We start from the raw sequence: 27,436 nt of genomic DNA on the forward strand, positions 1-27,436 counted from the left end.
TTACGTGTTTAGCGACCATTATTGGAGAGTCGCTAAACACGCACGTTTCAGTGTCCAATTAAATACGTCGTCACTGAGTACTTTTAGTACCTACCCTATCGTGACCATTTTTATTTGGTCACTATATGTTTTAGCGACATTTTTTTAACTTTCAGCGACCATAGCATAGTGTCGCTAAAACCAAATTTTCTTGTAGCATTAACACCGTTTGATCTAAGTTTGAAAATTACAAAAAAGCCACCCCTCCCAATTTAAATAATTATAAATAAAAAAAAATTTGTGGCTGGCGTCGTGGACTATGTCTTCTCGCTGTCTTGAATCTTTTATTATTTTGTTATTTTGTTTATTTATTTATTTATTTATTTTTTTAATTTTTTTAATAATTATTTAAACTGGAGGGGTGACATTTTAGTAATTTTCAGACTTAAATCAAACGGTGTTAGTGTCAAGGGTCTGAAAACTAACGGCGATGGCCACATTGAGACAATTTTTCAAGTACAGGGGGGCAAATCGATGCAATTGAGAGTAGAAAGGGGTAAAGTGATATCGAGCCAAAGTACAAGGGGGCAAATCGATGAATTGAGAGTAGAAGGCGGTAAAGTGAATTCTGCAAGCTGGTGACAGATTTTGTTACTGAGTCGAGAGAGAGTTGTGTATTCATCGTGGGATAGTATATCGTCTTTAGACGAAATATGCCCACGACAGATATTCAATGTTCCGACTATTAGCTCCACTTGTTCGATCTCTTCATCTCCTTCCCCGGTTAGCTTCTTTAACCATGCCCCCCACTGCACATGTCATATATATCAGAATACAAGTGTGTGTGTGTGTGTGTGTGTGTGTGTGTGTGTGTATTTGTAGGGATTTGAGGCTTAACTTACTAGATCAAGTAATTGATTGCTAACGTCTACGCCAGCCCAATCTAGTGCATAAGCGTTTCGAGTAGGATTGCAATAAGTCTATGTACCGTAGTGTAACTATATCCCCTGAAAACAATAAAATAAATGAATATATTAAAAATAAATATAAGAAGACACGATGATGAAGTTAGGACTAAAGTGTGAAAAAATATTCGAGATTTGCCATTTTCTGCCTTGTTTGTTTTTTAATTCTGTCGATAATTCAGTCCTTTGCTTCGAAGAATCTATTGATTTATATGCCTATAGAAATCAATTAACCTAAGGCCTTGTTTGACAGTGCTTAATGAGCTCTTAATGGCCTTTTAACAGAAGCCATCTCTTACTCGGTCAGATGTTTCACAATTCAGCGCATTTGGCATGGAACTCTGAACGGAGCTGATATTCGCTTACCGATTCAGTTCCAACAATTGAGCTTATTCGTTCAGCAGTACAACTGAATGTATTTAAGACAAATATGTCCCCGGTAATTTGAGTATACCAACCAATTTTATATTAAATTATATAGTGGGGGTTCAATTATCTATGTAATATGCCACATTTATTGAAAGTGGAGCACAATTGGGTTCGTTTGTTTAGGATATGAGTGATATACCGATATTTTTTTATAATAGATAGATGGACGTGAGGATGTTTTTATATTGGGGTTTAGAAGAAAAAAAATGAACTTTGATATTTTTATTCATTTCTATGGCTAGAAACTTAGAATTGTGCCAATCAAACTTTCTTAAGGATAATATAGTAAAATCACACGATTCAGATGTAATAAGTTCTGAGTTAACAAACAAATTTAATTGTTCAACATTTGGTGTTCATACATTTTTCTTAATCAATCAGATATGTATTCAACATTTAGTATTCATCGCTTAATTCTATCAAACATGGCATTATTTTCATTAAAAGAGTATAATAAACTAATATTTAAGAGTGTCATGGTTTTTTTTAGTATTTTTTCATTACAATTTAGTTAGTAGTTAATTTTATTTGTTAGAAATTATGAGGGTTAATATAGTAAAATTACATCATTCGGTTATGATAGACATTGGAGTTATCAAACAAACTTATACATTCAGTATTCAGCATTCAAACAGTACTCTTAACAGTTCAGTTGTGTATTCAGCATTCAGCATTCAGTGCTTAATCCTATCAAACGAAGCCTAAGTTGTAACAGTTCAATTGTGGAAACAGTATTTAGTTACAACTATAATTCTTCTGTTAACACAGTTATAAACTACTTAAATCAAATAAATGAACACAAGAAATTAATGTGGTTCAGATACAATTGTGCCCTACATTCACGTGGACCTGCAAACACGTTTTCATTAGTTCAGATTTATAGTGTACATTAATAGGACTTAATAAAAACACTAAAGACTCCCTCTTTATGTAATATGCCGTTCTTGTACACAACTCGAACTCTGTGTTTCTTCCAACAGCAGCTCCACACCGCGTGCCTAGAACTCCTTTCTGGCCTGAACTCCTTTCTTTTTAATTCAGACTATTTTGCTTCTCCTTCCTTTTTTTTTTTTTTTTTTTTTTTTTGTTGATATGATGTTCAAGCAAACATTAGGAGGGCAACCTCCTTAAGAATCCACATAGCTTTTAAATAGAAGTCAGAGATGCATATGCGGTAGCATAATTCTCCCAATAGAGGTATGATCTTTGAGATGAATGATGTCATAGACATTGATCACTCCCGATAGAGGGGGCATCACACTTCTATCATGGCTCACTGTGGAAACAAAAATTAATTTACAAAAACTAACACACAACCAATTAGTCAAAATGAACCTCCTATCATTCCTATTCCAAAAACCAAGATGTCACATTCGTAGGTGACACATATAAGTTCCTCTTGCATAGCTTGTACCCAATACTCATCAATAATTGCTTCTTTGATGTTTTTTGGTTCTATAGTAGAAGTATAACAAACATACCTGACCATTTCTTGGTAATCAACTTTGGGCTTATTTCGAGTTTTCATACCTTCATCAACTTCTCCTATCACCTGTTCAGAAGGATGATTTTTTTACAACTCGTTTTGATGGCCTTTTTCTTTCTTCTGTGCTTTCCTTCACTCCGGTCACTTCTTTTGTGCTTTCCTTCACTGTCGTCACTTCTTCTGTGTTGACTTCCGGAGTTTGTACTGGTACAATGATTTCTCCAGGACTAGAGTCTTCTTCATCCATTCCTGCAGATAAAACTTCATTATAGCTTACATTTATGGATTCCATGACAGTCATTGTACGTTCATTATAGACGCGATAGGCCCTGCTGTTTAGAGAGTAACCAAGAAAAGTACATTTATCTCCTCTTGCAGAGAACTTACCGAGTTGTTCTCTATCGTTCAAGATGTAACATTCACACCCAAAGACATGAAAGTAGCTTAAGTTGGGTTTCTTACCTTTCCATACTTCATATGGGGTATTCTTGGTACCTGGTCTGAGGTGTAAACGATTTATGGTGTAACAAGCAGTGCTCATAGCTTCAGCCCAGAACCTGGTCTGAGATAAGCATTACGCGAGTCATTTCTTGAAGAGTTATGTTCTTTCTTTCTACCACACCATTCTGCTGTGGTGTCTTTGGTGTTGAGAATTCGTGAGAGATACCATGTTTATCACAAAATTTTGTGAATGAAGAGTTTTCAAACTCTCTTCCATGATCGCTTCGAATTCTTCTAATATTGCTGAATCTTTCAATTCGCAATTTTTTGCACAGAGTTTTGAACTCATAAAAGGTCTCTGACTTTTCTCTAATGATCCGTACCCAGGTGAACCTTGAGAAATCATCAACACAAACTAGTACATACCTTTTTCCACCAATGCTCTCGGTCTTCATTGGTCCCATTAAATCCATGTGAATGAGTTCGAAAGTCCTACTAGTACCTGCATGATCTGTGTTCTTGTGAGATGTCCGTACTTGTTTTCCCAAAGGACAGTCACCACATGACTCAGGTGTGTCAGTCTTCAGTTGTGGTACCCCTTTCACGCATCCTGCATTAACAAGACGAATTAGATCATGAAAATTTAGGTGACCTAGTTTCCGATGCCAGAGATCAGTGAGGTCAGAAGAAGTGTGATGACATTGATCCCACTTATCAATCTGATCAATTTTGTAGCAATTATCTGATGACCTGTATCCAGTTAGAACACAATTTTTGTTTTCATCAAATACTTCACACTTACGCTTTGTGAACAATACTGAGTCGTATAGGTCACACAACTGACTTACACTCAGAAGATTTGATTTCAAACATTCCACATACAGAACATTGTTCAGGTTTGGCAATCCTCCAACATTCAAGTCCCGTTTTCCTTTTACATAAGCCTTATTTCCATCTCCAAAAGTGACCTGTCCACTAGACATGTTATGCAGATTTGACAAGAAATTCCTTTCACCTGTCATGTGTTTGGAACATCCACTGTCAAAATACCAAGAGTTAGTAGCACATGCATTTAAAGATAAAATAGCAGACCAACAGTTAGTACTATCATTTGTCATCCATTGTTTATAAGAGTTGTTACTTTGAGGGTAACTAACCCACGCAGCGGAATTGGATGTCTGATTTGCTAACTGTTTATTTATCAGTTTCCATCTTTTAAAGCATTTAGGCCTGACATGCCCTACTTTGTGACAGAAGTGACAGATAGGAATAAACTTAGTAGGATGAGTTTGGTTGTTCGCATGGGAAGATGTGGGATTGACGAATCTGATTCTCTGGTTTGAACTAGTGTTGGCATTAGATTGTCTATCAGTATACCCTAGCCCAATTCTTTTGAGATTAGAGGGATGAGCATTTATGATTTCATCTAATCTATTTGAGAGAAGAAATGCAGTGCGATTTAACTTACTGACAGAAGCCTCAAACATTGTGCCAACAGGTGGTGAAATATCTTGGTGATCATCAGCATGTATTTTTGGAAAAAGATTTTTCCTGATTCTTTTTGCTCTTTCACCATCATAGTCCTGCCAATACTTCAACACATCTTTAAGATTGTCGATGTCTCTTTGTGCGAATTCCTGTTCCACTTCAAAGACTTCAATCTCCATCTCAAGTTCATCCATTCTGTCATTCAATTTTGTTATAACTCCTTTGTTCTCTTCCTCTCGTTCTTTTAGGAGTTTATTTTCATTACTGACTTCATGACATTGCTTCAGGAGATCATCCAATTGTTGTTGAATGTGTTGAATGGAATCTTCACCTTCATCTTCTGATTCGTCATTCCCTGTGGACATAAAAGATATATTTAGATTTTCGTAATTTTCATTTTTCTGTGTCACGTACCTGAGATGTGGTGCTTCTGTGCATGTGATATCCTCGAGTGTGTCTTCTGTGATTCTGCAAGTTCCACAGAAGTCATTGTTTGTATCATCATCACTAGCTTCACTCTCATCATCAGAATCTGAGTTGTCATCACTCCAGGTAGTGGCAAGTGATTTTCTTTGTTTTTTCAGAGTGTTAGCACATTCTGCCTGGATATGACCATAACCATGACACTCTCTACATCGAATTCCCTTCTTGACTTCTGGCTTATCTGTAGAGGTCCTGGGTTTTCTCTCAAAGTTTGTAGGATGTCCATTTCTCTTCACGAATTTTCCGAAGTTCTTTGCTATTAGAGACATGGATTTCGTGAGCTTGACTTCAAGTGCTGTCATAGGGGCAGCAGACACAGATGCTGTGGTGTCCGATACAGTTTGCAGAGCAATTTTTCTCTCCTTGTCCATTCTGCTGATGTTCAACTTGTTTTCAAAAGTTTGTAGATTTCCAATTAGATCTTCAAGTCGCAATGAGTCCACATCACTGGCTTCCTCTATGGCAGTGATCTTGTATGCGAATCGGTCTGGCATGGATCTGAGTACTTTTCGTACAAGTTTAACTTCAGGGGAGGTTTCACCGAGGCCATGAGCTTCATTTGATATGTCACATAATTTAGAGTTAAATTCGCTCACGGTCTCATTTTCTTCCATTCGAAGATCTTCAAACCGGGTGGCAAGCATTTGAAGTTTGGATAGTCTAACTGAAGCAGTTCCCTCATAAGCTGTTTGAAGTTTCTCCCTGTTAGAGTAGGTGACCAACAAGCCAACTTGTGGCTGTGGTCTTTCGTATTTATTATTGTAATAAACGAACCTTTATTCGTATTAATGATAAAACATCTTGGCATTCTATATCTTTGTCCCTTTGTCACAAGCATAGATATAGTCCTTACAGTTATTACAAGTACTAGTAATTGATCGTTAGGATCGTGAGATATTTACTCAAGTATTATAACTTTAAACGTGTTCCTAGTCGAAGGGTTACGCCACTAATGAGGATATCGGCCTTTCCCATTAAGACTAGCACTTAGTGTATGTGTACTGCATCTCATCAGTAAACGGTATTGTGATATCGGCATGCATAAGTGGGTGCTCGTAAGTTGACGAGTTCACTGAACTCCCTCACCCTAGAAATCTCTAAGTGGTTCCCAATAATCGAGTAGAGATATCTATGGTATAGTTGTAAACCATTAGTCCTTATGACCTAGACATCACCGTGACTTCACTAGAGGACCAGCTGTATCGTGACCTGTCCCTGAGTTCCACCGAGGACCATCCCAAGGGCCAGTGTTCGTGCAGTCCGAAATCTAGTGGGAGGTCTGTGCATTGTAGTCGGGGATTCGATCGCTAGAATAGTCTTGGATGTCCTGTGTGTTCTGAAAGTTTGTAATCATTCTAAGTCTCTGGCCAGAGCTGACTAAGTGATGATTAGAGAATTCGATTCTCTAAGTCATGCACGTAAGGATTACAACACTTGGAACGATCGCACCGTCATCGAACATATAAAGAGGTCTCGATGAACCAATGCCTCTAGTTCGATCGGGACATATGAATCGAAGGGACCGTAATGTACGTTAACTATATCTGAAGGTTCTTGCAGGCACTTCATTTGTATCTAGGGAATCATGACGCGTAGTTGCTAGACGCCAATCTTGATTCGTTGGGTGATTAAGGTGAAACGAGCTTCATCTTAATCGTAACTCTAAGGGACGAGTTTTGACCACAAAGAGTTGTGGGCCCACGGCTAGCTTACACCTGAACCATCGAGGGTCACACTGCTCGTGCACATGAGATCTTTGAATAAACGGTTAGAGATAAAATAGTTTATCTTTGCATGATTGGAAGTCAATATGATTGAGTCCAACATTCGTAATTTGTAATTATGAATGAGAATAAGAAAAGGAAAAGAATAGGCGAACGTATTAGTGAACTTTCTAAATCGGGAAGTTTCCAAATTTAGAAAGCGCACTGAACTAGGGTTTCCACTTTTAGAAAGTTGGAAAATGAGAAATGGCACTCGTAATGACGAGGAAATTATAATGGTTCCGAAAATGTAATCGTTGCAATTTTTCGGTCATTGAATTAAGAGAGACGAGCAAGTAAAAGTACTAACGGACTTAAGCTGTTGGGCCCGGTCCAACTTAAGCCCGCTAGGGTTTTATGCAAGACATATAAATACTTGATTTATAGGTCTTGCACAAACACACAACACAACCCTAACCCTAGCAGCCGTCCACCCCTCTCTCTCTCGGCCTCTCTCCCACGGCCATCACCGGCGCCGTCGCCGGATTGTTGTCGGAATCGGCCGTTCATCGGCCGACTGCCTTGGTAGTCTCTTTCCTTCTCTTTTTCTTCCGTTTTTCTAACTATTACGTGTCTAGTGCCACGTGTTTAGTAGATCGAAGTATACGAGGTGAAATCCAAGAGGAGTAAGATCGAAGATCGAGGAATCGAAGAGCAGCGCACGAGCCGAAGCCGCACGCTGCCCCACGCGCCGCCCCGGAAGACCGTGCGTGTACCTCACGCGCCGCCGTGGCCGATTCGCCGCTGCTGCCGCTGCACCGCTGCTGCCCCGATTGTACGGATTGGTTTCCGTAGCAATCTCGACTTGCTAAACGCTCCTACCTCACGCTTCAAGAGGTAAATATACGAAACCCTAGTTTCGATTCGTTTATGTTTAAACTATGAATTCATGTTTGCTATCGTATGATTTTATGTGATTATGTGTAATCGTTTTAATCTTTGCAAGCATGATTATTGGTTTAAACGCGAGCATGTTAATTGATTTAAATTCGGTTAAATTATTTAGCATGTATGTTGTTTTTAATTTCGCTGGAAGCGCAAAGGTACGCAATTAATTGATTTAATTTGTCGGGCATGTACTTGTGTGTTTTAAAGTCGTTTAAATCACATTAAATTTTTGTTTTCCGCTGCGTACGCGTGCCCGAAACCCAACACTCCCATGCTTCTTTAGCACACTCACACGCCGAGATTATCTTAAATTGATTGATATCAATTCCATTGAATATAGCATTCAAGGCTTTGGAATTCATATTTGCTGCAATTTGTTCGGCTTTGCTCCAGTCTTTCTCATGCTTCTCAGTTTCAATCCCTTTCTCATCTGTGGCAACGGGTCGCTTCCATCCAGTTAACATTGTTCGCCATGCATCCTCATCCATTGACTTTATGAACATCTTTATTTTAGTTTTCCAATAGGAGTAGTTGGTTCCCGTGAGCAGTGGTGGGCGAGTAGTGGAACCTCCTTCCATATGAGAACTCATAATACATATGAACAATAAATGGCAAATAAATCAAATTCCCAAAATCACACACTATGTATATCTAGTGAGAGGCTCTTGATGCCAATTGTTGATTTATATGCCTATAGAAATCAATTAACCTAAGTTGTAACAGTTCAATTGTGGAAACAGTATTCAGTTACAACTATAATTCTTGTGTTAACACAGTTATAAACTACTTAAATCAAATAAATGAACACAAGAAATTAATGTGGTTCAGACACAATTGTGCCCTACATCCACGTGGACCTGCAAACACGTTTTCCTAGTTCAGATTTATAAATGTGGTTCAGACACAATTGTGTCCTACATCCACGTGGACCTGCAAACACGTTTTCACTAGTTCAGATTTATAGTGTACATTAATAGGACTTAATAAAAACACTAAAGACTCCCTCTTTATGTAATATGCCGTTCTTGTACACAACTCGAACTCCGTGTTTCTTCCAACAGCAGCTCCACACCGCGTGCCTAGAACTCCTTTCTGGCCTGAACTCCCTTCAGTGACGTGGTTGATCTCTCGAAAGATCTATACAACCGATCTGTATAAGTTGACACATCCAACGATGGCACAGTTCTGTTCAGCAGAACGTTTCAGCGATTCTTCAAAGCTATGGAGTGATTTTTCTCCCAATAAAAGTGTCACGGTCTTTGTGAGGTGAGGAGCATTATATAGGCTTGTGATCGGCTCAAAAGACCTGTCTTCTAAAGGAACCGAATAACTAGGAAACAAAATCCTAGTCAATATCTAGTTCTAATCTAGATAACTATGAAAGATTCCTAACAAGAGTAAAGTACAAGGAAATAAATCTAAGTCCTAAAGAATTACAAAGGTAGGATACTAAATTTCCAAATTAAACATGGGAACAAATCTTTCGCCAACCTTTACTTCCTAAGTGAGGCGGATATCTTTCTCGGTAGAAATCTGGCGCCAACAGAATCGTCGATGGAATAATAGTGATTTGAAAGAATATTAGAGAGGATATTGGTTTTAACCCAAGCTATTCTTTCTCCGTATCTCTATGTTTCAAATATGCTTGAACTCGCAACAAAAAACGCGAGGAGCAGTTCCTTTTTGCTTACTCCAAATTCTTCAAGATTCGAATGTTCGTACCGGCCATCTGCGAAAACGAATTTAATAAATTCAAAGATAAGCATTTATATGCAGATCATATATATAATAATTGTGTGATTAAGTTTTATGTATAGATATTAAGTACTGCTGCATATGGTTCCATTCCATCTGATGCTGGGCTTGACATCTGTTGTAATCTAATTTCCCGAGCTCAAGGTATCGTTCTTCTTTGATTTACGGCATATATCTTTAATAAATGATATACCTAATAAACAAAAACAATATATAAATTCAAGAAAATAGATAGTATTATATATGTATTTAATGCTGTTTAAGGTTGTCTGAAAGTTAGGTTAACTTCCTACCTTGATCACTCTTGTCACCATAAACATTCCAGTATCTCAATGCAACTACACATGCTAGTGTATTAATAAGCAACCGATCGTCGGAGAGTTGATTATTTGAAATCCATTCGATACTTGACGGAAATTGAGGAATATTCCGTCCTTGAAAATCTCGTATAAATTACAAAAATCTCCTTCCTGTTTGGGTAATTACGACTATCCATGATCAACTATAAATTTTCTTACACGTCCACCCTTGCGATTTCAAATTTAGTGGAATATTCTAGATTATATGGAATACTCTCAATTTTGGACCCGTTTTATCCCATTTGAGGTTCACATTTTGAAATTAGATGATCATAAGACGTGTTTTTTGGATTGTATATATCAGATTGTAGTGCATAATATCAGAAACTGTATTTTTGCACAAAACGAGTACAAACTAGAGAACGTACATTCCACGGAGTCTAGATGATTATGTTGAATTTGACACCGTAAAAATGGAGATGTAAAAGAATTTATAGTTGAGGGATAGATGTAATTATCCAAACACGAGGGGTTTTTTCGTAATTTGACCATAACTCGAGGGCAATTATAATTTAACTTATTATAAATTGATTTTCAATTCAACGTTTTTGGCGAACTAGCTACTGTTGAATATTAAACTAAAAACACGACAAACTTTGTGACCTGGAGCACTGGGAATCAATGTTGCATATATTGATTGTTTATCGAGATATGTGTCATACATTTTGAAACATGATATATTATGTCTCATACAAGATTCGTGATCTGAAATATTAATATTCAATAGGATTTTGAAAATATAATATTGATATAGTAATTGTTATTTAATTAATGATGGATTAGTTAAAACTATATTTATATAATAATCAAATTAAATCCGATTTAATAATTTTGAGATCCACTAGCCAATAACAATATAATGGCGGACCCGTGATCTCCTTTTTCCATGCACATGCAAACAGACTTTTCACGATCAAGTTTGTTAGGGTTGCACCAAATGCCTTTACGTAACAGACTGTTACATTTTCCAAATATATTATATAGAATAGTATTAATTAATGTTGAAATCAATTATGTGAAGAAAAAGACACACACACACACTAAACAATTGCTAAAATCACGAGGCAATTATAATATAATAGGTAATCTGTAAGAAAATAAACATTGGCAGACGACCAATTTGAAACGCAACGAATATATTGTAACAATTTCCAACTGTCACCTTTTGACGTACTATACTTGTCGGCAGTTACTTAGATGCTACATATGATTATTTACGCTGGGAATTTCTCTTTCTATCTTTCTTTTTTTCTCTCTCTCACTCTCTCTCAGTGTATATATATATATATATATATATATATATATATATATATATATATATATATATAGACACACACACTTAATTCCCAACTAGAACCATATATACACCAGTTATAACTTTTAAACTCTAATACAGAAAAATAAGAAAAAAATGCAAAGTCTCTCAGCAGGTTCACAGCTCAATTTGTTTAATGCATTTGGAAGATGCAGATTGGTCTCATCTACAACGCTTCGATATCTATCCTCCGAACGACGCACCAGTAAGTTTTCGCTATAACTTAACCGATTAATAGTATGTTTCATCATATGTATATATATATATATATATATATATATATATATATATATATATATATATATATATATATATATATATATATATATATATATATTATAGAAAGTTATATCGGAGTTTTAATTGGTCTAATGAAAGTTATATCTCTGATTATTACATGAGAAATTGAAACACGATAACTTCGAGTAAATCTCTAAGTAGACCAACATAGAGAACTAAAATTACAATTTTCCCTTTTTCTACTCGATCGGCGATTTTAATTATAAGATATTTATAGGACACGTAATCTTTTTATTTGCAAAATAAAGGGATATATTAATTATTTGATCTCATTGACAAATGACAATATTTATACAAATTTCATAGTGATGTGGAAGATGGGAAGTAAAGTGGATGCAACCAATATGGAGTCGCTGTTCCTTGCTCGTCGAAGAAATATACCGAACGACGCCAGAAAAGGTATCGAAACGTAATCTAAGAATGATGTAATTAAACACTAGAGAAATATTTTAATATGGGAGAAACTAATTCTGTTCTTTCATTATATATATATATATATATATATATATATATATATATATATATATATATATACATATATATATATATATAAAATTTATCCAACACTAACAATGACCAAGTTACTGCAGGTAGCATGCACTTGTCACAAGTACATGTTCAAAATGATCACTTATTAGAACATGGACCCCTTAACGAGGTTAGTATTTAATTAACTATTTATATAACAACATAATATATATATATATATATATATATATATATATATATATATATATATATATATATATATATATATATATATATATATATATATATAGACACACACACTAATGAATTGATTATATGTTACTTCTTGATTTAAATAGATCAATAAAATGTTTAGTTTAATCTTATTAATAACAGGATATGCATCTTCCTCTGATCAATAAGTCACATGAAATATGCGAGTCTATCGACTACATTAAGAACATTTTAAGTTCAATGGACGATGGACGAATAAGCGTGTCGCCCTACGACACAGCATGGGTTTCCCTTATCCGAGATTTTCAAGGACGGGATATTCCTCAATTTCCGTCAAGTATCGAGTGGATTTCAAATAATCAACTATCTGACGGTTCGTGGGGTGACGAACACTATTTCTTGGCGTACGATCGGTTACTCAATACACTAGCATGTGTAGTTGCATTGAGATACTGGAATGTTCATGATGACAAGAGTGATAGAGGTAGTTAACCTAATTTTCAGACAACCTAATATTTCCTTTCTTGAATATATATTAATTGTTTTTATTTATTAGGAATATCATTTATTAAAGATAATATAAGCAAGCTTGGAGAAGCGAGCACCGAGCACATGACATGTGGATTCGAAGTTGTGTTTCCTGCACTTCTTAAACGAGCTAAAGAATTGAACATTGACGGTATTCCTTATGATGCTCCGGTTATTCAAGATATTTTCGATGTTAGAGATCGAAAGATGAAAAGGTTAGTTCTATTCCAGCAGATGAAAATTATTTTTATTATTATTATATATATAGACCCCTAATAAATGTGAATGTCGAAAATTTAATATGAATGTATTATTGGCCAAAGGGTGCCTAAGGAACTATTGCACGAGGTACCGACGTGCTTATTACACAACTTGGAAGGACTTGGGAATTTGGAATCGCTCGGGAAATTAGAGTGGCCGAAGATTCTTAAGCTGCAAACTCCGAAGGGATCGTTTATTACTTCCCCTGCCGCAACTTGTTACGCGATTATGGAGACTAATGATCGAGATTGCATCGATTTTATTCAATACGTCGTTAAAAAATTCAATGGAGGAGGTAACTTTTTATAAATATTATGTTTCGATTAATTGTGCTTGTGGAAAAAAAATGTTATATGTATTCTTTTAATTCTCAGCTCCGACGGTGTACCCTGTGGACATATACGCACGACTCTGGGCCGTTGATCGACTGGAACGACTTGGAATTTCGCGATTCTTTGAGCAAGAAATTAAGAGTTGTTTGGATCATGTATATAGGTATGCATATACTAATATATTCAAATTGGTAATATATAATATATTAATTCATGAATTTATGCCTCATGTCTTAAATTGGATTATATTCCAGGTATTGGACAGAAAAGGGAGTTTTTAGTGCAAGAAATTCAGAATTTTGTGACATTGATGATACATCAATGGGTATCAGACTTCTTAGGTTGCATGGATACAATATTACCCCAAGTACGTGAATTTTTTTTAAAAAATTAATAAATAAATAAACAAAAAAAAAAAAGAATCTTAATCTTAGGATGGAAAATTAAAATGTTGTGACAGATGCATTGAGAACATTCAAGAACGGTGACGAGTTCACATGCTACGTCGGTCAAGGGTTCGAGTCACCGTCTCCGATATTTAATTTATATAGGGCTTCTCAAGTATCATTCCCAGGTGAAACAATTCTTGAAGAAGCCAAAGAATTCTCCTACAAATTTCTAAAACAAAGGCTAGACAAAAATGAACTTCTTGATAAATGGTTAATCTCCAAACATCTCCCTAGTGAGGTAATTAACTATATATAACTAGTATATTTTACGTAAATTACGAAATTAACCGATGATATATATATATATATATATATATATATATATATATATATATATATATATATATATATATATATATATATATATAATGATTCTTTAAAACAGATAAAGTGTGGTTTGGAAATTCCATGGTATGCCTGCTTGCCTCGACTCGAGACTCGTTTCTATATCGAAAATTACGGTGCAGATGATATATGGATTGGCAAGTCATTGTATAGGATGCCGGAAATCAACGAAAAACGATACCTTGAGCTCGGGAAATTAGATTACAACAGATGTCAAGCCCAGCATCAGATGGAATGGAACCATATGCAGCAGTACTTAATATTTATACATAAAACTTAATTATAAAATTATTATACATATGATCTGCATATCTTTTAATTTATTAAATTTATTTTCGCAGATGGTACGAACATTCGAATCTTGAAGAATTTGGAGTAAGCAAAAAGGAACTGCTCCTTGCGTTTTTCGTTGCGAGTTCAAGCATATTTGAAACAGAGAGATATGGAGAAAGAATAGCTTGGGTTAAAACCAATATCCTCTCTAATATTCTCTCAAATCACTATTATTCCACTGAAGATTCTTCGGAGCAAAGGACTGCATTGTCGACGGAATTACAAAACAAACAAGGCAGAAAATGGCAAGTCTCGAATATTTTCACACACTTTAGTCCTAACTTCATCATCGTGTGTTCTTATATATTTATTTTTAATATATTCATTTTGTTGTTTTCAGGGGATATAGTTACACTAAGGTACACAGACTTATTGCAATCCTACTCGAAACGCTTCAAGAATCCACGACGCATGCACTAGATCGGACTGGCGTAGACGTTAGCAATCTATTACTTGATCTAGTAAGTTAAACCTTAAATCCCCTACAAGTACGCGCGCACACACACACACACACACACACACACACACATGTATTCTGATAAGTAATGTCTGATATATATATGACATGTGCAGTGGGGGGCATGGTTAAAGAAGCTAACCGGGGAAGGAGATGAAGAAATCGAACAAGTGGAGCTAATTGTTGGAACATTGAATATTTGCGGTGGCCATATTTCGTCTAAAGACGATAAACTATCCCACGATGAATACACAACTCTCTGTCGACTCAGTAACAAAATCTGTGGCCAGCTTGCAGAATTTAAAAATGGAAATAAAAAGGTGAGAACTATCACTTAAAGACTTTCATTTATTTTTTTAAGCAACTTAAATTTGATATTAATATGTTATACGTAAAATATACGTATAGGTAAACGACGTGGAATGGACGACGAGTGAAATCGATAAGGACATGCAGCTGCTGTTGAAGTTAGTACTACATCCAAACTCGAGCTGCAACTTAAGTAAAGATGTGAAGCAAACATTTTTCGTGGTGGTTAGAGCATTCTATTACAAGGCGTATTTTGCTACCGAGCAAATCGACAGCCATATTTCCAAAGTCCTCTTTGAGAAAGTTGTCTAGTTCTCGTTATACTTTATTTCTACACAGTCATCAAACCAAAGAGCAATAAGAATAGAGCGATTACAACATATTTCCTATTCTTCAATATATATTTACTTATTGTAGGAATTTAGTAAAAAAGACTCTTCAACTTTCAAGGCTATAATTTTAAAAGCATAATTCTTTTCCAAAATTTAGAATATAAAAAATCAATAATTAGATGGGGTGGGCAGACCCACCAAAAAGTCGGTTGTCAACCATTAACCAATCCACAATAATCGGACCAGTAATTGTTTTCAAATTGAGTGAAATATTTTAGACCTCTCTCCATTAAAAAAAGTAACGAGGGGGTTTCCTCAAAGAGCCCCTTTATTAAATTGATTAGCAATTTGTTATAGGTTTTATATCTTATTTTATATATAAAAGAAAGAAATGCTGGTCAACCCTAAAAAATCTTAATGGTATTTATTTTTTTTTTCTACTAATTTTCAACAATTATCAATCTCCTATTTTTTATCAATATACTAATACTAATACTAATACTAATACTAATACTAATACTAATACTAATATTGATGCTCATACTAATATTGATGCGCATACTAATACTCATACTAATACTAATACTAATACTAATACTAATACTAATACTAATACTAATACTAATACTAATACTAATACTAAATACTAATACTAATACTAATACTAATATTGATACTGATACTTATACTGATATTGATATTGATATTGATATCGATACTGATATTGATACTATTAATGATACTGATACTGATATTATACTGATACGTACTTATACTGATACGAATATTGATACTGATATTTATACCCATACTTATACTCGTACTCATACTCATACCCATACTCATATTCATACTCATACTCATACTCTTACTCATACTCATACTCATATTCATATTCATACTCATACTCATACTAATACTCATAGTGATACTGATACTATTATTAATACTGATACTAATATTGATATTGATATATATTAATATTGATATTAATAGTGATATTGATACTAATACTAATACTAATACTAATACTAATACTAATACTAATACTAATACTAATACTAATACTAATACTAATACTAATACTAATACTAATACTAATACTAATACTAATACTAATATTAATACTAATACTAATTCTAATACTAGTATTAATACTAATACGCATACTCATAGAGATCTTCTTCAAATTTCAGTTTGCAATCTCAACAAATCCGTAATCGAGACCTACTTCATAAAAATCAAGCTCGTAATATTGTACGTCGATTTCTTTTCATTGGAATATCAAACCATTTTGTTTTAGGGAAAGAGATAAGTTCTCTAAAATGTTTTTAATGATCCAAAAAATACACACACATAATGTCCTCGCTGAATTGACAACATCCATTTTCACATATGTATATTTTACTATATATTTCGCACATTATTTTTAATGTATATTTTCCTTCCCTGATCAATGTAGAATTTTTGCTATATAATTTATATATTTCTCTAGTTAGTATAGGTTTTTCTGCAAAAGCAGTACTTCTAAATTCTAATATGCTTGCACAAATAATTATTCATATTTCAAAACATACAAAATCAAACATTGTCACAAATACATCTAGGCACAATGTTGCTAATATATCATAATATTGGAATTACAGTGAATGAAGAAGGGTGGATCTAATGTCATGTACATAAAGATTCAAAAGATTAGTAGCAAAAAAATATTATGAACGTACAAACTAATAATATTTTACGTAAATATTAAAAAATGATAAAAATAAATGAATTATTACGATACGTACAAATTAATATTGTAACATGAAAATATAAAAACTAGATTTATTTAAATATATTCACCAAATCATATAAGAATCTCTATTACAAATAACAAAATACATACATGAGTTACTTTAGTATTTTTTATTACATTATCACCTTCATTAAACTCAACTTCTTCTTCATCGAAACTAAACTTACAATTATTGAATGTATAATCAAAGATGGAAAACTAGAAGTAAAAGTTTTTAAAATCCATCCATATAATATATCTAAATCATATATTTGCATTCTACACAACGCCACAATGCTTCTCTCTTGCGGACGTCGCCGCATATAACACGCACGATGTTATCCATGGATCTGAAAATTAAAAGGAAAGCAAAACAATAATGCGTTAGACTATTATACATATGCATACATAATAGACGTATAACGTAATAAACATTTGACGACAAATAAAATTATTCAAAGCGAGCATGCACATCGCACAATACTGATCGCATTATGAAATTACAAAACATAAATATGAAAAGAAAAAAAAAAAGTTTTAAGGTGAGGACCTCGGTTTAGCATGATCATAACAAAATGTGTTGATAAAGAATGAGATAAATGAGTTTGTGTTGATGGTATTTATACTTAATTTTCACATACAGTTAATAAAATAACTTTACGCAAAACAATATATTTTATTATTTTTTTTGTTACTCGGTTAGAACAAATCAAACAAATTCAAACAATAAGAATTAATAAGAATCCGAAATTATTGAGATGCATAATAAATAAATGCGATTGTTAGGGGTTACTAAAAAATTACTCAAATCACATGTTGATTTGATAATAACATTAAATAGTAATGTATTAAACAGAATCAGAAATAACATAACCGATGAAACATAACAAAATTAACCAAACAATCAAATCAATTAATCTACCTCGTAAAAATTGGCTAATGGATATAACAAAGTCAAATTAAAGATATGAAAGTATGGCTTTTAAAATATTACCATTTTTACGTGTTTATTAGGTACAAAATATTATGCTCGTAATTTATTTAGCATAATACACACATTGATTTGATACAGTAATAAATAGAAACCTAAATAATATCAAAATAATATTATTTACTGAATGAGCATTACCCTACTGTTACTGAATGATTCTTTTAGCCTATAGTTAAAAATCGAGGGGTTGAGGAGTAGCTTACACGGAAGGCTTCGTCAAGGCAAGATCTTTTTATTTTATGTGTGGTAAATGTATGTCGCAACTTTCTAATACGATCATCTTTACGGTGTAGTTTTGATATATGGAAACTTATTTCATTTGTTATTCCAGTTTTACAGTTCGAATTCACTTCTTACAGGGTAAAATTAATCATCCACGATATTGAAATGCAAGAATTTAAAATGGAAGGAGGAGAACAAAAAATTGTGGAATACTATAGTGTAACGGTACATGTTATCTCTGGAAGACTTATATAAATGATTACATCTTTGAATTGTTAGATATTACGTAATTTTGCGTTATATTCATTTTTCTTGTTCATTAATTGCAGCCTGTTTTTAAATTTGTTAAATTTGATTTCTTCTGATTTATGAGCCTAATTTTTTTTCTTTATATTCTTTTTCGTTCATTGACTTCAGCTTTGTTTGAGTACTTTATTGAATTCGAGTACATCTGGTATTTTAGTCTCTGAACAAATGAGGCTGGTTATTCTGGAGTTTCGAAGAAAACAATTGTTTCTGGTGTTTGTTGTGAAATTCAAATTTGAAATATAACAAAAAGTGTTGGTTACTTTTTCCTGAATTTTCCATTGGCTTTGAAGGGATTTTCCAGTTAAGGCTGCTTGCTACTCTACTGATTTCTTACCAATCTGGGGCAGGTTATCATTCGTCATCTTGGAAATTATATCGTCCTTTCTTCATTCCTTTTTGTTTATAGTTCCTGGGCAGGTATTCTTTTTTACTTGGTGTTTTACTTCGTCATAGGAACACATCAAATGCCACTTTTTGTTCGTCCTTCTTCTTATCAATTTAGGTCTGCTACACCGTATAACCTGGACACCATCCACCGCGCCTTGCGCGGTGCACATTACTAGTATATATATATATATATATATATATATATATATATATATATATATATATATATATATATATATATATATATAACACGGCGTCGTTTTAATATTAAAGTGGCAAAAAGAAAAGCTAAAAAGAGCTGCTGTAAAACCCAAGTTGCCATCCATTCTTATATAGAATAATATATATATATATATATATATACACTAGGGGTGTGCACCGCGCAATGCGCGGTACTGTTTGCCCATTACATAGGTTCTTTTTTTTTTTTTTCTTTTTTATGTTTTTGAAAAAAATAAATAGTATATCGAATTTAAAACACTAATTAATTGTATGGGTCCTATTTGGACAATGAATGTAATTATAAAAATGGTTCACACAATAGTATTTACGTATATAAAACAAATTCATATTTAAGTTAAAATAAATTGGACCTAAAATATATTTAATTAAAAAAATAGTTCTTGTAATATTATTTGGAATAAATGATTCAAGAAACATGGTTCTTGTAATATTATTTTTGAATAATTGATGGAACTAATATAAAATAAAAAGCAATAAAACATCCAACAATTGGGTACGAAAGAAGAAAGAAGAGAAGAAAAAAAACAATGGAAAATAAACTTTAGGCAATGGGACCCACATGTAAGAAATTTTGGAATCATGTGAGAACGCAACAGGAGAGAGAATGAGGGGGAGAAAATGGGTGTACACGTCCTATGACATCACGAACCGACCGTGGGCCCCCATACAGAGTACCGCCCATCAACATACCGTATGGATGCATACATCTAATATCTTTGAACACTCTTAATATTATAGTTTTCATGTTATTATTAATATTATTCTTTGCCTTTTTTTTTGGGTGTATAATAGGTGGTGGAAGACAGTTTCCCGGGTTTCCTATGCTAGAGATAGAATTGTTGAGTGCTATTTTTGGGCTCTCGGGATTTATTCCGAGCCACAATATTCTAGTGCTCGAATTATTCTGGCTAAAACCATAGCCGTTATAACTATTATTGACGACACCTATGATTCATATGGAACAGTCGAAGAACTAGATGTTTTCACCGATGCCATACAAAAGTAAAGAGTGTTTGAGCACAAAATATCTCTTTTTTTTTTTTTCTTTCTTTCCTCTTTTAACGTACTAATAATGAATACATAAATATGTGTCAGATGGGATATAAGCGAAATAGATCGACTCCCAGACTACATGAAGATATGCTATAGAGCTCTATTAGATCTTTATGAATCATTCGATGCAGAGTTATCTCCAAAAGGAAGATCATATGTTGTTCATTACGCCAAGGAGGCGGTATGTATATATTAATTAATCCGGGTCATTCATTGCATTTCGTTATCATTTTTATGTTTCTAAAAATTGATGCATCATTACATGATAACCTAATTAACTTGCAATGTTTTGATGACCAGACGAAGGAAATTGTGAGGAGTTACTACGCTGAGGCTAAATGGTTCGTCAAACGTGATCATTTGCCGGCATTTGATGAGTACATGCGCCAAGCAGAGATTACCTGTGGTTGCTACTATTTGACCGTAACATCCTTCGTTGGCATGGAAAATGCTACAATTGAAGTATCCGATTGGCTTTTGGCAAGACCTAAAATTCTCAGAGCTGATAACAAAGTAACTCGTATCATCGATGATATTTCCACCTACGAGGTATGTATGTACATATATATGATAAGACAGTGGCGGAGCCAGCGTAGGGACGGGGGCATGATTCTAAAATCTCTATTAATTTATATTAAAAATATAAAAAATGTCTACACTATATATATATATATATATATATATATATATATATATATATATATATATATATATATATATATATATATAATCTTGTAATATTCTTATGTAATTTTTATTTATGTAAGGACGAGAAGAAAAGAGGGCAAGCTACGACTGGGATTGATTGCTACATGAACGAGCATGGTGTATCGAAACAAGTAGCAATGCAGCGCTTGAATGAAATTGCTGAAATTGGATGGAAAGATCTGAACGAAGGGTTCTTGGATAATTCTGTCTCGATGGAGATTCTCGTGCGAGTTTTCAACTGGGCAAGAGTAGCCGAGATCACTTATAAGCATGAACAAGATGGATACACGCATTCGGAGAAAGGGCTCAAGCCTCATATCATAGCATTACTTGTTCATTCTTTCAAGATCTAGTCGAAATGCAATTACGCTTGTCGCGCAGTAATATGTTTCAATGATCAAGATATTCTTCATTTGTTATGAATTAATTCTTATAATAGACTATGATTAATTGTCAATTTATTTTACAGTAGTCTATCACACACAAGGAAACGCCGACATCCACCAGAAATTGAAACATTTTATCAACAAACAGACACACGTATAGTACTATATGTTTTTGCCTTCTGGCCGCCATGATCGTTGCCGGGACTCATTCCGGCAGGCAATTTTCAGTCAAAATTGTAAAGAAGGTACGCTAATGGCAGTTCAGGTGGGATTGTGCAAAATATTTTCATTCGGGCGGCGATTCACAAAAATTGACAAAAAAAATAGGCGGTAAAATGCTGCTAACCACACGTTTTTAGTCATAAATAACTCAATTATACATGTCAACACAGACAAATGTTCAAACAGAAAAAAAAAAAAGAGCAAAGCCAGTAAAACAACCGACACGATGATCATTCTGAACAAACATTCATCAATACATGAAAATTAAAATAAACCACCATACAACTTCCGTTATTTCTGTGAAATTACGCAACGATCATTTGACAGACGGTGGAAGTGGTCGTTTAATAACCGGAACAACAAACAAATTATTGTTTCTCCTGGCTGTGACCCCAAATGATTCCGACATATCCAATTCTTCATGCTTCATTCCAGGTGGCAACTTCCAATCAAAATGGTAGAGAAACATAGCCAGTGGTAGCTCTACATTTGCCATACCGAACGCTATACCGGGGCATATTCTCCTACCAGCACCAAACGGGATATATTCGAAATGATTACCCTTGTAATCAACCTCCAAATCCTCATCGAGAAATCTCTCCGGCTCAAAGCAATCTGGATTACGCCAGTACTTAGGGTCTCTGTTAATAGCCCACGCATTTACGATGATTTTAGTATCCACCGGTATCTCGTATCCATTAATCTCGCATTTATCTCTGCATTTTCTTGGAAGTAGTAGTGGTAGTGGTGCATGAATCCTCAGCGTCTCTTTGATAATCGACATTAAATACTTCAGTTCGTGAATTCTCGATTCATCGACGTATCCTCCTTTATCGTCGAAAAATCGTCTCACCTCATCTTGTGCCTTTTCCAGGATTCTTGGATTCTTTAGCATTTCCGCCATTGCCCAATCCAACGCTGTGGCCGATGTCTCACTCCCACCACCCAACATATCCTGATTCAACAGCAGATAATTTGTTGGAATAATACACTTTATTTCTAAAATAATTACCCTCAATTAAAATCTATTTCATGAAATTATACCTATTAAATTATATATATATCAAGTAACTCTTAGTCTTGCCCTTGTTTCAATCATCCATCTTTTAAATTTAATTTGATAATATGGATCAATACTCAATCATCCATTTTTTTTTTTTTTTTTTTTTTGTGACGAGCACACATAAAATAAAAACCTAGGATAAATACATGAGAAGAAAATAACTGACCATGATTACAGCTTTAATGTTGTCAGTTGTCAACGGGATATCAATCCCGTCGTCGCCGCCCTGGAATCGGAGAAGAACATCTAACAGATCAATATCTGATGTTTGCTTCTCGTTCTTACTGTATCTGTGTTCATGGATGATGTCATCAAGTATGCAATCAGCTTCTCCGTGCAGCTTCTTCACCTTCCTCCTCAATCCACTCATCATTTGAAGCAACTTGATCGAAGGATAAACATCCGCAACGTTAAACCCCGCCGCCAACACGATACCTTCTTTGATTATGGATAGCAATCTCTCGTTAGCCTCGGATTTCTTACCAAACGTTGCCCTTGAAATGAGAGAATAGGCGCAAGAGTAGAGCTTCTCCGTCAAATTAACTGCTGCAGTCTGATCCTTATAATCCAATAACCATCTAGCGAGATCAAGAAACGCCTCTTCTCTTATCGAACGGAAAGACGAGACGCGCTTCATGCTCAGGAGCTCCAGCGTGCAGATCTTCCTCAGCTGCCTCCAGTAATCACCGTACTCGCTAAACCCGACGTTCGTGCAGTTGTAACTGAGAATCTCAGTCGCGATGATCGACGGCCTTGATGCGAAGTTTATGTCGTGGGTTTTCATCACCTGCTTTGCGGCGTCGGGTGATGAAATTATAACGGACGAGAGTTCGCCGAGCTGAAGGTGCATCACCGGCCCGTATATCAGGGCCAATTCGTGTAGAGCAATGTGGGGAAGAGAGCCAATCAGATTGTGCATATTCCCTATCAGAGGCAACTTCCATGGCCCTGGTGGCAGATTTCGAGTTGACTTTTTTGTTCTGAGTCTGGAGAAGAAGAAGAAAAAGACGACGAAGATTGGTATGAAAACGGAGACAAGAATCGGCAGGGATTGAAACTGGAGATCCATCAGGGTTAAGCCAAGTTGATTTTTTTTTTGTTTTGTTTTTTTTTTTTAATGCAAGATTCGCACTGTATTTGATGATCTTCTCTTGAGAAGTTGTATAAATACACAAGTGTACTTTGGAAATGAGATCCCATCTGGTTTGACTTTAATTTTGGAGTAAACTAACATAACATTATTTTATTGTATTTGTTGAGAAATTCGAGTAACATTATTGATGCCAAAGATTTAAACAAAGGAGTTATACTTAAGCAATTAGTCATTTAATTTACTTTTGATACGTTTTGTAGTTTATGTGGTATTCAGGGGTTCAGACTGTATTTTCCCCTTTAATTTGAGTGTGTTTTTTTCCAATATAAATTTTATAAAACTTCCAACTTTTCTACAAACTCTTTCTATTTCAAAATTTTAAATCTTTTGCAAGTTGATGTTTTGTCTGATCTTGGGTGCAAGATTTATGGTTTTTCAAAAATAATGCTTTCTTATTTGCAATAGATCTACCACAAAATTAAATGCTACTTGAGTGTTTACATTGGGTGGATTTGAACTATAAATTTACGCATAATCACACATATATTCATGTGTATGTGTGCTTAGACCTTAATGGGTAGTTATTTAATAAAATCTACGGTTTAAATTCACCCTATACTTATATATAGAGGTACCCATTTAGCCTGCTATTTAGATGTTTTATTAATCAAATAATATATGTATAATTCCTTACAGAATAATTCCTCTCTTTCATCTTAAGTGTCACTTTAGCCATAATTTTATTTTGGGGCGTTAAGATATAGGTCCCTGGTGACAAAATTTATTAGAATTAAATAACAAGTCCAATTAAATCTTTGCTTCACATCCTTTGTAAAATTCATTCCAAATATGCCCTTCTACTCACAAATTCAAAATCTGCATTTAGTAAATTCGAACTGCATTTATTATTTTATTATGCATTTAATAGTTTCATTTATTACTTTATTTTGCATTTAGTAAATTCTAACGTTTTTTAATTTTTTTTTACTTTTCTTTCTTCATTTTAGCATTTATACAAAATTATAAAAATAAAATTATTTTTTTTCGTTTTCTTGTATATAATATTATTACAAAAACAAAAGCATGCTATTCTTTTTTTGTTCATTTTTTAATCCAGTATACATATTTTTCTGTAATAGACTATAATATACTACGATATAATATAGTATAATACTGTTGTATAAGGCTATAATACAGTTGTATACAGTTGAATCGTTTCATGTCAAACAATACACTCTCAGTTGCGTATAAGGCTAGTGCTCGAATGGGTTACTTTATTGATTTTGACTAAATTTTATAGGGGATCTTTGCTAATATTTTTAATACATGAATTTTTTCGGCTATTAAAGATTAACACATGAGTGGTAGTGATAAAACCCCTTATTTTATGATTAGCCATTAATTAGATGCTCTTTCGGTGGAAATTAATAAAATATGATGACGCTGGAATCACTTATTATATTGATAATGGACGGCTGATTAATTATAATTAATTCAAGTTAATTGATCTAATTAATGATTAATCATAACAATAATTAAATCAAGTTAATTGATCTTGACAGAAAGAGAAATGTACAGCTCATGTGGATTTTATTTAATCTTCCTCGAGGCTGATATTTAAATGAATTTTCTTGGTATCAGATATCTTTGCGCCATCCCATTAATAGCTGAAAACTTCGCTCGCCATGCACCTTGTTTTAAGTATATTATATTTGTTGTTTCGTAAAAGAGCGTTTAGCAGTTGGGGCAAGTGAGCCTGTGTCAATTAAAATAAAGATTCAAAATTTTATTTTAATTAATTTTGAATTCGGACAAGTTTCAAATTTAATTCAATTAGGTCCCTTGTAATTTTCAATTTTACCTTATATGATATGTTTAGATGAAAAAAACCATGTACTAGTCATGTGCTTTGCTCGTGCGTCAGAATTTGTGAAGATTCGCCTAAATATAGAAACCCTAGGTGGTTAAGTGAGTCAAAATTACGGTTTTAGGTGTGTATGTGCAAAGGTTTTTTTTTTTTTTTTTTTTTTTTTTATGAAAGAGGGCAAAGTACAGATGGTAAAATGCTAATAACCCTATTCTAACAAAATATTACAATAAATTCGTGAAAATTCACAACAAACCAAAAAAACGAAGGGCAAATTGTACTTCACCCCCTATAGAATTCTTATTTTCGCACTTTATCTCCTCAAAGTTTTAAAAAGTAAATGGCCTCTTCAAAATGTTAATCTTGTTGCACATTGCTCCCATAGCGAAATAACGATGCATTATTCACCGGAATTGAGTATCTTTGTTGCACGTTACTGTTTTAAATGTTATTTTTGTTGCTCCGTGCCTACCGCAAATTAGGTTTTGGGGCAAAGTGGAACCAAAACAATATTTCAGAGGGGATTATATCCATTTTTTGAATTTTTAGGGAAAAGTGTGAAAGTAAAAAAATAAAATAAATAAATAAAAATTAATGATACTAAACCGTTGAATTGTGAGTTTTTGTTACCGTGCAATAATTGAACTCCAAACTATATATTAAAATGGAGTAATTAAAACGAGTATTAGGTAGCTTATACAAATAATTAAGATAATATATCTTCACACTCATATCCGGGCTCAGTTCCGCTGCTCTAACGAGCAGATTGAATCACAATACATAATTATTAATTAATATTCTCCATCAAACATGGGAATCGGGGCGAAAAATTTCGGCTTTTGTGATACGTGGACACGGTGATACGCGGATACGGACACGGTGATACGGCATTTCCAAAAAACTAGAATACGGACACGCGGGGATACGCGTAAATATAAAAAATATAGGGGTTTATTTATAAATAATAAAAATATAGGGGGTTAATTTATAAATTGTAAGAAATATGTATAAGCCGTCATCGCATAAGAGAACCGCTCGCCCTTGTTGCTCGGGTTCTTGGTCGCCGTCGCATGCTAAACTTTTGGAGTTTTGGGTGGACTCACAAAGAAAACAGAGAAAATGTGTATTACAAATACAAGAAAATGCGCATTTTTCTTATTAGGGCTCTCTCTAAGAGAAGTGTCCCAACTTTTTTAAAATTGTGGATACTGCCCGACACGGGTCTCCTACTTTTAACGAAATTACGACACGGCCCGACACGGGTATCCTTCTATATCAGTATATTAATCAACTATGATGAAGCATAGTCGATCAAAAGTCTGCCACTAAAAATAATAAATCAAAACTGCAAAAAAATTCAAAATCAACTATATTTTACAAAAAAACAAAAATATAAGAACATTATAATTGATTTAT

The 27,436-nt window shown here is 34.0% G+C and overlaps 3 protein-coding genes and 1 long non-coding RNA gene across 4 annotated transcripts; 2 read left to right on the forward strand and 2 right to left on the reverse strand.

The window, feature by feature from the left end:
- Window positions 1-2,530: 2,530 nt before the first annotated feature.
- Window positions 2,531-8,410, reverse strand: LOC105975173 (uncharacterized). Its single transcript, XM_088820307.1, has 6 exons — window positions 8,215-8,410; window positions 3,727-5,956; window positions 3,322-3,416; window positions 3,026-3,108; window positions 2,709-2,925; window positions 2,531-2,649 (listed from the first exon to the last, which is right to left on the reverse strand). The coding sequence occupies exons 1-6, from the start codon at window positions 8,408-8,410 to the stop codon at window positions 2,531-2,533; spliced, it is 2,940 nt and encodes a 979-aa protein (XP_088676433.1).
- A 2,957-nt stretch (window positions 8,411-11,367) lies between these two features.
- LOC148772552 (syn-copalyl diphosphate synthase TPS3, chloroplastic-like) lies at window positions 11,368-21,846 on the forward strand. Its single transcript, XM_088820313.1, has 18 exons — window positions 11,368-11,556; window positions 11,958-12,050; window positions 12,242-12,309; window positions 12,516-12,837; window positions 12,910-13,096; window positions 13,205-13,437; window positions 13,517-13,637; window positions 13,729-13,841; window positions 13,935-14,161; window positions 14,309-14,520; window positions 14,610-14,846; window positions 14,942-15,062; window positions 15,175-15,378; window positions 15,467-15,678; window positions 20,367-20,630; window positions 20,724-20,862; window positions 20,982-21,230; window positions 21,449-21,846. The coding sequence occupies exons 1-18, from the start codon at window positions 11,448-11,450 to the stop codon at window positions 21,740-21,742; spliced, it is 3,405 nt and encodes a 1,134-aa protein (XP_088676439.1). The 5' UTR covers window positions 11,368-11,447; the 3' UTR covers window positions 21,743-21,846.
- On the forward strand, window positions 18,602-19,054 carry LOC105975294 (uncharacterized). The gene is made up of 2 exons (XR_001174365.2): window positions 18,602-18,719; window positions 18,827-19,054. It is a non-coding gene; the product is annotated as an uncharacterized LOC105975294 (long non-coding RNA).
- A 253-nt stretch (window positions 21,847-22,099) lies between the features above and the next one.
- LOC148772553 (salviol synthase-like) lies at window positions 22,100-24,273 on the reverse strand. The gene is made up of 2 exons (XM_088815914.1): window positions 23,227-24,273; window positions 22,100-22,952 (listed from the first exon to the last, which is right to left on the reverse strand). Exons 1-2 carry the CDS (start codon window positions 24,127-24,129, stop codon window positions 22,314-22,316), a joined length of 1,542 nt encoding a protein of 513 aa, XP_088672040.1. The 5' UTR covers window positions 24,130-24,273; the 3' UTR covers window positions 22,100-22,313.
- Window positions 24,274-27,436: the final 3,163 nt, after the last annotated feature.

This window comes from Erythranthe guttata, chromosome 1 (assembly GCF_056151865.1).
Source record: "Erythranthe guttata isolate IM_541 chromosome 1, IM_541, whole genome shotgun sequence".
Classification (NCBI taxonomy): domain Eukaryota; kingdom Viridiplantae; phylum Streptophyta; class Magnoliopsida; order Lamiales; family Phrymaceae; genus Erythranthe; species Erythranthe guttata.